Source organism: Rhamphochromis sp. 'chilingali' (assembly GCF_963969265.1).
Source record: "Rhamphochromis sp. 'chilingali' genome assembly, chromosome: 21".
Classification (NCBI taxonomy): domain Eukaryota; kingdom Metazoa; phylum Chordata; class Actinopteri; order Cichliformes; family Cichlidae; genus Rhamphochromis; species Rhamphochromis sp. 'chilingali'.
Genome location: NC_137949.1, coordinates 22,193,155 through 22,209,026, shown reverse-complemented (window position 1 = coordinate 22,209,026; position 15,872 = coordinate 22,193,155). Strand labels below are relative to the sequence as shown.

Sequence of the window (15,872 nt, the reverse complement as noted above, 5' to 3'; positions counted from 1 at the left end):
GATGCTCTTCTACATACTTCGGTTGTAATGAGCAGTTATTTCAGTTACTGTTGCCTTTCTGTCAACTTTGCACCAAGAAAATCCCTCATAGCTATGGTTTTAAAAATCCAACTGTTGTCTTGACCACTTAGCATATCAAAACTATAAAAAAGGCTGTGCTCAGGTCAGGTAATGTGTAGCTGTATATGTAGACTAAATCTAGTTCTACCAGACTCCATGCACATCCATGTAATTGCAACACAGGCTCTCATGGTAGAAACCTTACCGACAACAATTGTTGTTCCCACACATGAGCACCTCTCGTCCCCCGCAGCAGATAGTGCAGTATGACTGGTAGCCGTCGTCGTCGTATTGATAAGCACATTCTAGGAAGCAGTTCTGCAAAAAATATCCAAAATATACTCTAAGACACGGGGTCACATCAGTTGCTGCTTAAAATATGTGTTGTTTATTAGGAGCTTTGAAATTTGCTGTGACTTTTAATAACACCCTAGTTGAGTCCAAGTCTAAGCCTTTATCGCAGCTTACCTTGCAACTCTGACACATTCCTCCAGCAAAAAGAGGGTGCTCAAGGCTAACATTCAGACTTCCACAGGAGATACAGATGTCTGCAGTAAGAGAAACACCATGTTAGTATTTAACAGGCAGAGCTCTGAGAGGAGTGAGCACCCAGAACTCACACCTCTGTGAAACAATTTGAATATCTATGAGATACAGTTGTGGTCAGAAGTTTCCATACGCTCATCATGGGACACGAAGGGTAATTTGTACTTTTAATGATTTCCTGTTATTTTTCCAGAGTGGGATGATTGTACAGCATACATCTTTGCACTAGTTTTAATTTATTTTGGATTTTCTCTTATCTAAACATGGTCAGAAGTATAAATCTTTGAATAACTGGTGCTGAAGGTTCTGCAATGTCTTTTAACTTGACAAGGCCTGTTAGCTTCTCATTAGTGATCATGACTGGTAGTTTCTCTTTGCCAGCATTACAGAGGATAGGCAACAACACCAAGAAGCATGCTTAGAGTAGTAAGGGTGAGTGTTTCAACCTAGAAACACTTCGTTATCCAGCTGTCAGGTAATTGTCAAGCATGGTGGTAGCATCACCCAATCCTTTAACTTCACCTCAAATCAACAGCTGGTTGAAACTTTGATATAATTGGATGTCCCAGCTGGGCAACGATCCCATATACACATCAAAACTGATTTTAAAATGAATAAAGCAGGCTAAAATTAAGCTTCTGGAATGGCCTTCCCAAGGCTTCAACCTGAACCTTATTGAAAATGTGTGTACTATGTACCAGAAAACCAACAAATTTAAATTAATTCTGTCAATACCACCTAGAAGACCAGTCAGATATACAGCCATAATTATTCCAGAAGCTTGCTGATGGCTCAGAAGGGTTGAGCTGCAACTTGCTAAGAGAGACTGAATGAAATGTATGTTTGAGCCCCAAATTATTATTCATGACCATAAGTGTGTGTAAACATTGACCACAACTGTAGGTCTAGATCTAGTTAGTTTAGCTATCAGGTTATGAGAAAACAAACAAAGCTGCTAATAAGGTAGATGAAATTACAGAAAACCCATTTCCTCCTTTTTACTCATTGTTATTTTGTGAACACAGATGCATGCATATAATCGGCTTTGCCCGTCAACAACAGGTACAAATAAGAGGTGTGTCGGTGCCTCCTGAGAGGCCCTTCGGTGTTGCTACAAGCAAGAGCACACAGAGAACATTTCACTTACCCTCTAAGCTGCGGCACTTTTGTCTCACTTCATAAACAAGTCGCTCTGACACAGAGAAATGAAGAATCTGTGTTAGTTCCTTCATTTTTTTTTAGAAGTAAATTCAAAAAAATATAGGAAAAAATAAATAAAACTAAAATTTAAGATGGTATCACGCAAATAAAACTTCTTCGCCAAACATGTCAGAAACCACTTAAAGTATCAGTCATCATGATAATCCCTGACAGCACAAATGCTTTCATGATATATAAAGAAATAATGTAACAAACAGATCATTTGATGGGTCAGTCAAAATACACATTTGGTTATGTTATTGTTGGAGTTTCCTCTGTTTTCCTTGTATTACTATGGGATCTTTATTTTACATTATAAAGCACCTTAAGGCAACTGTTGTTGTGATTTGACACTACATAAATAAAACTGAATTGAATTACACTTCTTTTCTTCTTTTGTCATTTGGAAGAGACGGAGGATGAGTAATACTTGTAATAAAGACAGGGCACTGTCTTTCTAGATAGCATCTATTTATTGTCTTTAGAGCAACCTGAATCTTTTTGCCTTCTCACGTCACTTGCTAATGGATCTCTTGTCCATACCTTACCTCCCAGACCACTATAGTGATGTAAAACACCGCCGCAACCTCCCCAAGGAGCTGGACACAGAGTTCATGACTCCAATATAACCCAATAAATGAGGCACGTTACCTCGTGTTCTCTCATCAATGATGTCCTTGACCTTAGGTTTCTCTGCTGTGCTTTTGCGAGGCTTTTTGGCTGGAGGAGGTGTATAGGCTGCTGCTTCTGGCTCTACCCATATTTCAGGATAAACTTCTTTGTATGGGTTACGCTCCTCTGGGGTGCACAACAGAAGCAAAAAATTAATATTGCACCAAATGTTACGGATGTTTTTAATTACCAAGTGTATAGAATACATCTGCTATGCCATTATATATAGCAATTTTTAACTCTTCCAGATGGGTCATAAATAGGGTTAAAATAGTGATGTCATCTTACCTTCTGGTGGCTCCAAGCCTTTGGGTCCAGTGGGCTGAAATCCTGTCATAGCCCACTCAATCATCTGCTTGTTTAACATTTCCACGGATTTTGAGGTCTCTGTCTCATCACTGTCAGGGCAGGCCATGAAGGCCTTTCCTGCCCGGCTGCTAGCCACCTACAAACACATTCAAAATGTTTTTCACCAAAAATGTATTCTTATTCTATGATATTTACAGTAAAGATCCTTTAGTCCCATTCAGTTTAATACTATGCCTAAAATGGGTGGATAATTTGAGAGGGCTCTGCCTGCGGGGCGTCTTGGATAATTTTGCTCTTGAATTTCTCATTGAGAGCACTTATTTTGAAATTACTTCTTCGTTTTTTTTGCATTTGGCTCTCCAAATTATGGTAATTGCAGAAACGTTTCTGCAATTTTCATAAAGCTTCTTAAACACCCTCTTCCTGAGATGCTCAAAAAGACTGGGGAACATGGAATAAAGTTACTTCTTATTCTATATCTGCAAAAAGACACAAAGACACAAACAAGATGTGCCATGTTAATATTCGTGGCCTTTCTAAAGAACCATTGCAGCTGCTTCAACCCTACTTCAAGTCTTTATGCTATGCCAAGCTAAGTGTCAGTAGGCTTTGGTTTAATGCCACAGCAGATATTGAAGTCTTTACATGAAAGATTGAAAACATGTAAAAAATATGAATGTCAGATACATTCGCTTTGTAAGTTTAAAGGTTTAACTACAACGAAAGCTGTGCCCTAAAATCTTCTCCCATGCTCACCTGTAAGACTTCGTAGATGGCTTTCCTGTACATGGGCTGCTTGTTGTAAGTTGGTTGGTGAAAGGCATTGTTAAAGGAACTTAAAGGCAATAGTTTCTCTACACAAACCTGTGAAAATACACATAAAAATAAACGATTGTTTACACCGCATGTTTAAAGGAATCGTGTTGAGGTAAAAAAAAAACTTTCCAGACATTGAGTTTTCTGTTTATATTCTAAAGGATCATCTGGCTGAGTAAATAAAACCAATAAGCTCATTATAAAGTCTGTGGCTGTCACTATAAACAGACGTCTGTTTTGCTTGAAGAAGAAAAAAAAAAAGACCTAACAGCAATATTAATGTTGGCTCTAAAGACTCACCACTGAGAATTTTCCATCTCCAAACCACATGACCCATCTGGTTCCCTCAGCAGCTCTGCTACGTCCCGTCATCCACCAGGATACGATGCGGCCTGGCCACCAAGAGAATCCTCGGAGCTTCCCCCAAACCAGCTCGCCGATGCCAAAACCACGACCGTCCTGCAGCCAAAAGAAAAGACAAATCATCCCCTCTGCTATGACTTGTGGGCAGAGTTGTGAAACCTTTTTTCAACAGCCTGTCTAGGGATATTTTTTACTTTTTGGATGGTTAGATCGCTTAGATAAAAACGTTTATATGAAAATGGTGACCGTAGCAACATCACAAATCACCTTTTTTTTCTGAGAAAGCTAAACTCACTTTCCCATAAAATTAACAATGCTAGGGATTTTTATGTGGGAGAAAACTATGAAAAAAGTACAGCTTATGAAAATAGGTTGAATAATTGCCGAATTAAGTAATTGATTTACACATATCTACTCCAAATAACCGTTAAATTAGTGCATATTTAAAAACCTGTCATTTATTTGAATGCTTCGTTTGCCCTTTAAAGTTTGCAGATGTCACAATCAGAATTCTTAACAATCCCAGAAGAAATTATGTAAATATCTGAAATGAATACATTCCCAGAACGTGACCGGCTACCTTGCATGATAAAGATGAACCCTCACCGTCAACTGGATCCTTTATCCAGTACAGACTAGCTTACAACCAGACACGAGTCAGTGGGAAACCCAAAATGATCTTACCTCATACTCAGACTCAGTGTCTGGAGTCTTGGGGGATGTCTTGTCTTCTCCTTCGATGGCGACAGGCTCTGGGGTCGTGGCCACAGTGGGGGAAGCTGGGTCAGTAGGCTGTTGCTGCTGTTGCTGCTGCTGAGGTGGCTGCTGATGTTGCAGTTGTTGCTGTTGCTGTGGCAGCACCAGCGGTGATTGCTGTTGATACTGAGGCTGTGACTGAGACTTAGTGTGTGGCTGCGGCTGCAGCTGCTGCTGCGGCTGCTGCTTTGAAGGCTGTGGGTGTTTGATTATTGAGACCTCTTCATTCCGGGTCTCTGTTTCATTATCCTCGTGATCCTTCATCGCATTCATTGCTGACATTTGTTTGGCCTTTTTCTCTGCCTGAAACAAAGCCAAGTGATAACAGAGATGAGGACATGATGCGTGCAGTCACTGAGTTTAAGTAAGTTTAAGCTAGATATCAAGATATCAGGAATTTACACTATTAGAGGATTTAAAAAAATATAATTTACAAAAAATATGTATAAATGTGACCAAATCAGACATAGCTGTTTGTATATTAATACAAACAGCTGAAGAATAACTGTGAAAAAAGAAGAAAAAGAAGCCACTTGTGATGAAGCTAACCAGTAAGAGCACAAAGCTGCACTTTCTGGATTGGCCATTTGAGGCTGGCTCCAACAGCAACTCAATAACCATACCCTCCCATGTTAAAACATGGTTTTGGTATTTATAGAAAAATTACTGCCCTCACACCAGCTGTGCAGGATCTGATTTGTTAACACCTCCGTTTTAAATATTATTAAGCCTTAAAATTACAGGTGGACGGAGCTGTAACAGCTAGCTATGTTCCAGACTTCATCTGCATCTCTCATTTTGTGTCTTTTCATGCAACTGTGTAGGGGTGGGCGGTATAAACGGTATATGGTAGAAACGATATAAATTTGGCCAGCAGTAGATTTTTACTATACCGCTCTACCGCAATAGCACATGTTGATGGTGTCATTATCAAGCTGCGCCTGGTTGCAGCGGCTGCAAACAACATCATCTAACATTGGGTAGGATGTTTTTTCGGGTAGGATGGATTCCCAGAACACCGGGCGACAGTAATAGCAAAGAGACAAAGCACTTCTGGAATATGAGGAAAGTCAAAAACTGCGCTTCCTCCACTTCCCTACCATTGATTCATTAATGCCGAATTCCCTCGCAGCTGCTCTATTCCCATGTTGTTGCTGTATATTAATGACTAACCTCGTATTGTGGATGGATTATCTTAGTTGTTCTCCTGACTGAAGTTTGGTCCGTTTATAGCATCCTGCTATGCAATTGCATTTGTCCCTAACCAGCAGAACCCTCACGTTAACTTTTATCGAGTGGAAAAAAGTTAACGTTCATCCTTCAGCTTCACTGTGCTAATGTTATGCTAACATAGCTGTTTTGCTAGCAATCACGTAGGACATTATTATATACCAGCTAGTCCAACTTCAGTAACCCTACAAACGTCACTGCTTAGTTTTCTGTCCTCATTTATGTTGGAAGTGATAGCAGAGCTGTACGTTTGAATTTCTTCAGATATCTCTCAGTCAGAACATGGCATGTCATGTTTAGGTGGAAACCAGCGAGCTAACTTCCTGCTAACTTCTAACTCCGTTGAATTTAATAAATTCTGTTTTCATGGATGCCTGGATGTTAAACTTAATTGTTACAACTGGTAAAGCAGCAACGCTGATCATTTTATTAAAGATGAAATAATTTAGACAGTTTTTAACTGTCAGTAATGCCGCAGTGTTCCTTTGACTTTGGGACCTGAAGAAGATGGAGTTTTGGACCCAGATTACCAGGCTCCTGACTACGGTAGCCGTAATGCTCCGAGGCGGTGTGGCTTCATAGCTTACCAAAGTCGTACTAAAGCATTTTTGACAGATTTTTGAGCGCCGTGTACCACATAAAATCTGTTTGAGGTCAGTAAGCACAACCAGAATTCATACATAAGGCACACTGTCGATTTTTGAGAAAATTAAAGGATTTTAAGTGTGCCTTATACTTTGTAAAATACGTTATACAGAAGAAAAGAATATATCGCAATATATATCGTTACCGCACATGCTTCAAATTATACCATGATATGGATTTTAGGCCATATCTCCCAGCCCTACAACTGTGTGACAAATACTGACTTGCTGTGCAAATAATTGTACCTTTTCAAAAATTCTGAGCACCAGTTTTGGTGAGTGATACTTTGTTTATATGTTACTTGGCGCTAATTAGCAGCTGTCTTTTTCAGCATGGTAGCACTAGCTAATAACTTAACTAATACCCCACCAACTTGTCAAGATATGTAATGAAGCACAGGAAACCCAGGTACTTGCAAAAAAAAAAAAAAATCAGCCAAGCAATGATGAAACATCAAGATTTCAAATATTTGCTGTCTTAACTTCATTTACTACAATATTTCTCAAAACGCTGTGAAAAATCTAGCTTATTTGAACCAAATCCTCATATAACATACCTCTTGGCTATCAGAGCAGAAACCCCCACGCTTTGCAGCTAAACATGGGTGTGCGACCCTTTAGCCTGATAACACTGTGTGGTTTGTGTTTGATGGACAACCTACTGAAGTGTTAAACTGAAGCTTAATCATTTACCAACGTCCTTTATGTGAGTATTTATCAATTTGCAACATTCTTAAACCACAAAAATAGGCACAGTTTGACATTTTCAAGTTAAAAAATTAATTGAAAATAAACAAAGGTAGATAAATGATGTGTAACCTGTGCCTCACTTCTAGGCTGAGCTACTGTAATTCGTTATAATCAGGTTGCTTTAAAAACTTGAAGAGCCTTCAGTTGATCCTGAACGCTGCAAGGGATGGATCAGGTGACACTGAACCCTTCTTTAGTAATGCTGCAACAGGCTTAGGCTGCTAGGGGGGGCTTCCTGTTGCTCATTCAGTCTGTTTTCAGTACCTCTGTTAATACATCACTAAATCACATTTAATCTTTATTAATTATTAAATATCTCTCCCATCATGAATCTTTTGTCCTGTCTTCCTCCTGTCATGCCCAACCGGTCACAGCAGATGGCTGCCCCTTCCTGATCCTGCTTGTGGTAAAGGTTTCCTCATGTTAGAAGAGTGTATTTCCTTCCTACTGTCACAAAGTGCTTGCTTATAGGGGGTGGTGTGATGTTTCTTTTTGTTTTTTGTTGTTTTGTTTTTTTTTTTGGGGGGGGGGGGGGGGGGTCTTATTAACCTCAAGGAAATATAAACGCAATATATCAAAGAAGTAAAAAAAAAAATAAAAAAAAAATGTAAAACTGCCAAAATGTCTGTGAAGGTTCTCAGTCATCCAGGTCATCGTAGTCAAAGGAGCTTGCAAAGAAAAGCGTCTGGACTTCTTTAAGTTGCTTGAAGACGTTTCACCTCTCATCCGAGAAGCAGTAAAACTGCCAACAACTTCTATGGACACAGTTTTTTACTCACAAGGGTAACAATTTGTTACGCAGCCCAGTCTTCCATAAATCTGGTCATGCATGAAATGCTTCCCTCAGATATAGATATAGCTGTACAGAGGCTGACGGATTTGAAGCTATTTAGCTATAGAACATAAGAGGCACGCCTCATTTCTGCTGTGTAAATGCAGAATGGTAGCCTTTGCAAACGCGTCTTTATCTCTGCGTGTGAGACCTATTCATCAGCAGCACTGAATACAATAACTCTATAGTGTACAGACCTGCAGTGTATCGTTCACTTGGTTTGTGGTACCTGACACTGAACCGCTAGGTCGATCAGAGAGGACGAGACACAGCCGGGACTTAAGCCTCTCACAGCAAATCCCCAACAGCTGCACTCATTCTGATGTCTCTCTCTCTCTCTCTCTCTCTCTCTCTCTCTCTCTCTCTCTCTTTCAAACACACACCCAGTAGGGCTGTACTGCGAACACGTGCTAACTTTCTTCTTCCTTTCTTTCTTTTCCTTTGTCACACACAGAATATATGCAGTACCATATGTAAACACGTGCTGGTCATACTATAGGCTCCACGTGAGAGCAGTGCTGCACAGCTGTGCTTACTTTTGCTCAAGTGTTTCTCAGGTTCTCATATCTCACTCAGAGGCTCTGTGGGAAGAGGAGGAAAAAAAGTCAAACAGCAGAGAGGCTGAGAGAGAGTATAGCACAACGCTCCGTCCTCTCCCCCAGTGTGACTAGTAAACAATAGTGCCTTTAAGGGGAGGTAGTGCCGAGCATGGGGAGGGGTGTCGGCGCAGAAGAGTAGAAACATGTGCTCTTCAATCAAGAGGCTCTGCTGTGGTTTATAAATATCTGTACTGTAGTGCGGGATGGATGGTTCAAAGCCCTCGGCCATATGTGTTAGGCCTCTTGGCTCCAGTACAAGAACACTGAAGTTAGTGTTCGAGAGCCCTGCGTGAATGTGCGGTTCCAGTTGGTAAAATACAAAAACTACCAAATGCCAGTTAAGCTGACATAGTTTGTGGTGGAATAATCCGTGTTGTTATGGGCAAGTGAGGAGGGCAGTCACTGGTGTAGCTGTGACGAAATGAGCTGACTTAAGACTAACTGGAAGGTTAGTTAGTCTTGGTTTAATGAATTAAACTGGCACAGTGAGTTTCTTCATATTTGTTGACTGGTAATTGCAGGTATACAGAGTTATCTGTAAAAGCCAATGAAGCACCTTTTTCCTGCATTCGTTTTTGTGTTTTTAGGACTCGGCTGTCTCCATGACTCCTTCTCCTCGGAGCCAATGAGAAAGTGACGCTGAAAATGCCAGTGGGGGGAGGAGAGAAAGTACAGTGGCTATAAGAACCAGATATTTGTCTTGCCCCCTTTTGGGGGCCTCACAGTGTGTGTGCAGCTCCACCAGCAAGACAGGCCCTCAGAGTCTAAAGGGGAAAATACGAAAGGAGGTAGCAGAGACACAATGCGGTCTTTATCACTTACACACGCCTGCCCGTCACTGACAGCTTAGAAATACCAGATACCAGAAATACCATATATCCGCTGTCACGCCGTGCTGAACAACAATACCAAAAATGACAGCAGACATACTGTAGTTGTAAAAACACTGCAAAATAAATGTGCTGAAAACAACTACACAATCCCCCTTCCCCCACCCTCCAAAAAACTATGTTAAATGTTCTAAAGTATCATGCAAGACTAAGCTTCCAGTGATCGTGGACTTTGTTATGAGCAGAGAGAAAACAGAAGCTCTGCAGGCCCCTGGCAGACTGTGGAGACATGTTGGGCGCACAATAAGGGATAATCAGACTTAGAGGATGTGCTGCATGATACCCTGAGGGCTCAAGGGGTGACAGAGTGCACTGCAACGGAGGAAGAAAAAAAAGAGAAGTGATATTGGTCTCTGGGGTGTGCAGATGATACTTTACTATCAAATCTGGCAGCACTTGTTAACAAAAAGGTCACTTTTACTGCATAGCTGCAGTCAGCAACTGTCTATTATATGGTTATTAACTTTACAAGTTATAGACGTCTCAGTATTTACGGGTCAAAGATTTAAAAGTGCAGTTGCTGAGATGAAACAACACTGTGCATGTTAAAAATAATATGATCCAGCTACAAAGAGAAAATCAAATCTGATTACAGAGAGAAGCGTGTTAAAACTTCAAGAAAAAATGCCATTTAGTCAAAACAATCAGGTATCCTAAACATTAGACGAAATGCACTGTCACAAAAATTACACTGAGCCTTTGAAACAACACAAAAGAGTGTGACCTTTGAATGCAGTAGTCTGTCATGCGCAACAGGCAGGGGAGGCACAGCGGGGACTCATTTGTGTGACTGTGTGATGGATAATGCAGTGAGATGTCTTTTCAGTGCAAAGACCTAAGCTTATCTGCTGAGCAGAACTGCAGCAAAATAATAAAAACTAAAGCCACAACAGGTGTAGTTAACTCCAAATGGAGAATAATCTGATCCTAAGCTTTGAAAAAGCTTTTAGCGTGGAAATACTTTGCAAAAATGCACAAATGTCAGGTTCAGCGGCTACTGCTTTCATTAGGCTGTTTTTAGCACTGATCCCTACAACATGAGTGTCCTCGGAAGAGGGGGTGCGGGGGGTCACATCGCCCAGAAAATACGTTTTAAAAAAGGCCATCTGTTTCTCATTGTATTACATCCCTTTAAGAGATAATTAGGAATTTTACAGAGCTACCCATGAATACATAAATCAACTTCTCCATTAATCCACAACTAGAGTTGTTAACAAAAAAAGCCACTTAAAATATTTCTAAGGGATTGAGTTTTTACAGTAATCTATGTTAGGAGTCAAACAGAACAAAGTGCACAGAGATAGGAAGAAAAGGGCTTCACTTCACACTTTTTCTAGGTGCATGTTATGTAAGGTGAAGGATACCGGCACTGAGGAAATAAAAAACAAACATTTTTTTCAAAAGTTAAATATACTTCACCTCTGAAAACAATGCTATTCTAACATTTCTAGCTGCTGCTCTGAAGCAGGAAATAGTTTGAGCAAGTATTCAACCCAGGGGAAAAAGTTTTTTTCATGCCAATCAACTTTTTCCCAAACACGGCTAAAGCTCCCTGCTCCCTCTTCCTTTTTAAAGAGACGTTTCCCTTTAAGCCGTGCAGAGCAGATGGTCCACAACAATTCTCGTGGAAATACCTGAAGTCAGCATATTCCCCTCGCTGTAAGCAGGCTAATCAGACATGCACACTATCCCCCTGTGTTATCAAACAAACAATGCAGTGCACATACCCATACACGCCAGCGTGCAACCCTCATAATCCAGTGTGGGGCTGAAGTTTTTTTTCCACCCCCACTCTTGGCGTAGGAGAGATCGCTTAAAAAAAGAAAGCATGAACATTTCTTTGTCTGGGAATTCAGGGTCAGGTGATTGCCGACAGGAACGCTGGTTGGCTAGAGAGGACTTGCAAAGTTTTGGCAAGGAGCCAAGAGGCTCTCTTGCAAGCAGGGTTGGAAATTTGCTGCAAACCTCATCTTCACCCTCATATCCATAGCACAGAGTTCATTTCCATAGCTGGGGGAGGGGTCCTTGGAAGAATGGAGCAGGGAAAAGGAGAGGGAGAGACCGAGAAGTCCACTGTAACACAGGGCAAATGAAACAAACAGGGATCCTGGAGAAAGTGCAAGACAGCCTTTCAACAACATATGGCCCCTGTTGCAGCAGAATGCAACAGCAAAGATCTTTGTAGCAAGAGCAGAACCAAAATTACGGGATATGAATCATATCAAGAAAGGGCTTTTATGTCAAAACAAATCACCCTTTTATGCAAATGAGTTCAAAGCTTGCAAAAAGCCAGATAAGAAAAGGATGGGGAAGGGGGGGGGGAGCAGGTACATTCAAAATTTGCATCTTGCAAATCCCCATAAATCCCTGTCTTGTACAGCTACTTCTTCAAGAGTATCCACCTCTGTTTGGAAAATGTGAACTACCCACTTTGTATTTTATGACATTTCACTCGTAGGACTAATTTGGCAATATTTTCTCTCTGGAGACACTTTTACGGTCCCGAGGAGAGCAGAGGGAGAAGCGAGCAGCAGAAGAAATGGAAGACTCCCCATTATGTAACAGATGAAGGTAGGTGCCATCACATTACTATGAGGATTAAATAAGCAATGTGGAGAATTTTACAATGATGAAGGATGATCTATCATCATTCACAGATGATAAATGTTCTAAAAAGAAAAATCAAGGATAAATATTTGCCAGAAGATAAAAGAGCAAGCTGTGTGATTGTTCTGAGTGTAGTTAATGGATATAAAATATTGTTTGAAGTGTGTTAACAGGTAGCACAGAGGTCTTCATAAAACCTGTGTAAAAATCCCCTCCTTTATTTGGAAGTGGCCACTGGTTCTGGCAAAAATAAGAAAAAAAGGAAGGCCAACTGTACCACAATGCAACATCATCCAACAGTAAAATTAGACAAGTGGAAATTCCTGGTTTGCAAATGCTGTTTGATTCAGCAAGAGTACTATCAGGGACCATAAAAACAGATCATATTTCTCCTATTTCAGCTTCTCTTTATTGGCTTCCTTCTAAATCCAGGAATGACTTTGAAATCCTTATTCTGACAAAGTCCTGAATCATTGGCCTCCAACATATTTTTTTGTATTAGAGCAGTTCACTCTCAGAGTGTAGACTAAAAGTAGAATGGGAGGCAGACCCTTCAGCTTTCAGGCACTTCACCTGTGGAACCTCCCAGTTTGCATTTGGTAAACAAGCATGCTCTCTAACTATCATATTTGATAAAGCTTAGAGTTAGCGCTGTACTCGGTGACCCTGGACCTTCCCTTAATCTCCTAGAGACTGAATGGCGACCGCCTGGTCAGAAAAAATATATATGTAATTAATCAAAAAGATGATGACATGCAAAAAAATTTCTTACAACTGCTTTGGTTGCTAGTATTTCGCTGCAGTCGCCCATACAGAAGAGGTCAGCTTGTCTAAAAGCACTCCAACTACATGCTAAACCATAGGGAGTCTGTGAAGAGTGGAATGCAAACAATAAAAAGGAAACCATTTATTTTCACAGTAAAAGTTGCATCTTTTGAAGGTGTGTTGGTTTCAGCAAAAAGGGACAACTTTTACTTGAATAGCAAAAGTTCTACTTTTGCACTTTGCAAAAGTAGAACCTTTTCAAGTTTTGCAACCACATGTTTGCAAATCCATGCAACCACAGCCACAGAAATCTGCTGCTGAACAAACCAATTAGGTTTTTGATGCAGCACCTTCTTTGCATCCAATCTCACCCAGTAGCAGCCAGCAACCTCGAGGAACCACTCAGCAACCTGTCAGGGCATACACATTTTTCTCTACCGACTGGAGATTGGCAGGGGGTTGCCAACCTGTCTGAAGACCTGTGCGACTGAGGCCTTAGTTATGCTGCTACCAACTGAAGCTGCTGGGGGACTTCCCATGATGCACTGAGTGCTTCTTTTCGACTCATGATGCATTTACATGCCACTATAAAATCTACTTTCGGCAGCCCCATTATTCAATAGGGATTGCTACAGCTGGTTGCTCAGTATGTTTGATTTGGCAATACTGTCAGGGGGGCTTTACTTTAAAATACAAAACACCTTGAGGCGATTGTTGTTATGATTTAGTGCTACATATAGCTATATATACAAATTAAATTTACTCTGCAACTGTTGGGTTGAAAGATGAAATGATTGCTACTGTGATTACGTTTCAAAGCAGTAAAGTCGGCTGGTGTTTGTCCAGCAGAGGAACTCTGACTTTGTCTATAATACGTTCTGCAGTACAAATAGCAAAGTACACAGCACAGCTGCAGATGGTGGGCAGAGTCAAGCAGTGTCTTCACATCAAGTTGTTAACAACCTTACAAATACATTGCTAGAATTTTTTTAAGTGCATCTATAATACACTACTTTTTTCTATTTGACTGAATACACAGGAAGAAAATGGGTTAATATGCTGATAATTACTTTTTTTACTCCTGAATCCTTTCCCATTAAATTATGAACCCGTGCCATATATAAGCATCTGCGAAAGCTTTGAAAATACTACTCTTACAAGATCATCCTCACACTGGACTTCTTTAATTTTTAAACACCATTTCTTAAATCTAAACTTAGTCTGATCTAGCCAATTAAAAGTACATTCGATATTAACAAAGACAGAGGGAAAATCTGTCCTTAGGAGACTGCATTGGCTGGCTCAGCTTCAACACACCAAAAGCAGTCAGAATGATGCAAATCGAAATGTAACACATTTTCATCCAGGAGGCATGAATCATATCAACACACCAAACGAATGCTATTTACACAGCTGTGTGTGATTTCTTCTCTGCAAATGCAAGACACAAGAACTAAGCCAGGAGACACAGGAGCCTACTGAGCCAGAAAGGCCTGGAAATCCACTGAAATAAATGGTACCTTCATGAGATATCAAATGACCCATCAAATACACTTGGCAGAGCATGAATGCACTACGAGCTCTGTCTTTTACCCTGGCGGCTTTAGTCAACGCCTGTCACTCATCCTGCCGTCTGTGGTGGCTGGGACAGAGCTGGGGTACTCACCTCCATCTTCCACTTGGCCAGCAACTCCTCTCTGGTCCTCTTGCTAATGTAATAAGGGTCACCAGCCTGGAAGGTTATTCTGGGCATGGGCCTCTGACGAAGGCTGATCTCCCAACCAACTCCCCCTCGCAGCCTGCCTCGACCTCCCTGTTTAAGGCGTTAAAAAAAAAAGTTAGCTATTTGTTTTTGATTCTTCTTCTGAGAGTTTCTGTCATAAGGAAGCATCCAGATTTGTAGTAAAATGACTGATCTGTCGCTACAACCTGCAAATTAACAATTTAGGTAACAACTGGGTAATAATAAACTTAAGATGGGGTTAACTACATTGCTAAAAATATGATGTCTCGCATGCTGGTGATTGGTCAGGCAGGAAGAAATGATGTCACCATGTCTAACAGACTCAAGGCCAACAATACCGACTTATACAACAAGCTCCCAAGTGTATTTGATATTTCAAATTTATACACCATCAGGTACCATTTCTTTCATAAGTCCAAAGGCAAGAAAACGAATAGCCTCCACTTGTGTAATGGTGCTGATACAGTGTAGGCTTCTTTGCTCCATTTATGGGAAGGCATGTGGCAAAAGTTTAATGAGTAAGTTTAAAGGAATAGCTTCTCATTTTTGCCATGTTCAGTTCAGAACCCAACCGGTTTGACTTCTGGTTTGACACGAGCAAGGTAATTCACCCACTTCAATAAATGAAGCTACACTTCTGCAACGTGGGACAGTCACCTTAGCTACATTAACCAAAGAATAAAGACACAACAGGACAGAAATCTTACCTCAGTCTTTACCGCATCACTCCCATCCTCCTCCTTGTGCTCCACATCTAGAGAGAAGACAGTGACACAATGGATGGCCTGAATCATTCATAAGAGAGAGGGAGCTGGCATCGGCTTTCGCTGTATCAATGTTGAGCTTCAGTGAGCTCTCGTCCATCACTGAGCCATATTATACATATATTAATCTGACCCCCATAAATGACGTGTTTGATCAAATTAAAGTCAAGTTAATAAACTGCTGAAAGATACCATAGCCACTCCGAACATTCGGAGGGCCTGCCCAAATTATGATGAAGATGGAGGGTGGCCAGGATTACTTGCAAATGTTGTGTTTCTGACCTGATATCCCCCCTTCATGAGAAACACAGCTGGCTGCCATTAA

The 15,872-nt window shown here is 40.8% G+C and overlaps 1 protein-coding gene across 5 annotated transcripts in view; it reads right to left on the bottom strand.

The window, feature by feature from the left end:
- Positions 1-15,872, bottom strand: part of LOC308388946 (DNA (cytosine-5)-methyltransferase 3A-like) — a 52,424-nt gene that overhangs the window by 17,622 nt on the left and 18,930 nt on the right. For 4 of the 5 annotated variants that reach the window (XM_080869979.1, XM_080869982.1, XM_080869981.1 and 1 more), the window contains exons 5-14: positions 15,491-15,537; positions 14,706-14,852; positions 4,651-5,025; positions 3,904-4,062; positions 3,544-3,651; positions 2,767-2,923; positions 2,458-2,604; positions 1,754-1,798; positions 529-608; positions 266-378 (exon numbers count right to left, since the gene is read on the bottom strand). In XM_080869979.1, coding sequence (XP_080726105.1) covers positions 266-378; positions 529-608; positions 1,754-1,798; positions 2,458-2,604; positions 2,767-2,923; positions 3,544-3,651; positions 3,904-4,062; positions 4,651-5,025; positions 14,706-14,852; positions 15,491-15,537 — 1,378 coding nt within the window. The remainder of the gene's footprint in view (positions 1-265; positions 379-528; positions 609-1,753; positions 1,799-2,457; positions 2,605-2,766; positions 2,924-3,543; positions 3,652-3,903; positions 4,063-4,650; positions 5,026-14,705; positions 14,853-15,490; positions 15,538-15,872) is intronic. The other variant, XM_080869983.1, reaches the window with a different exon arrangement.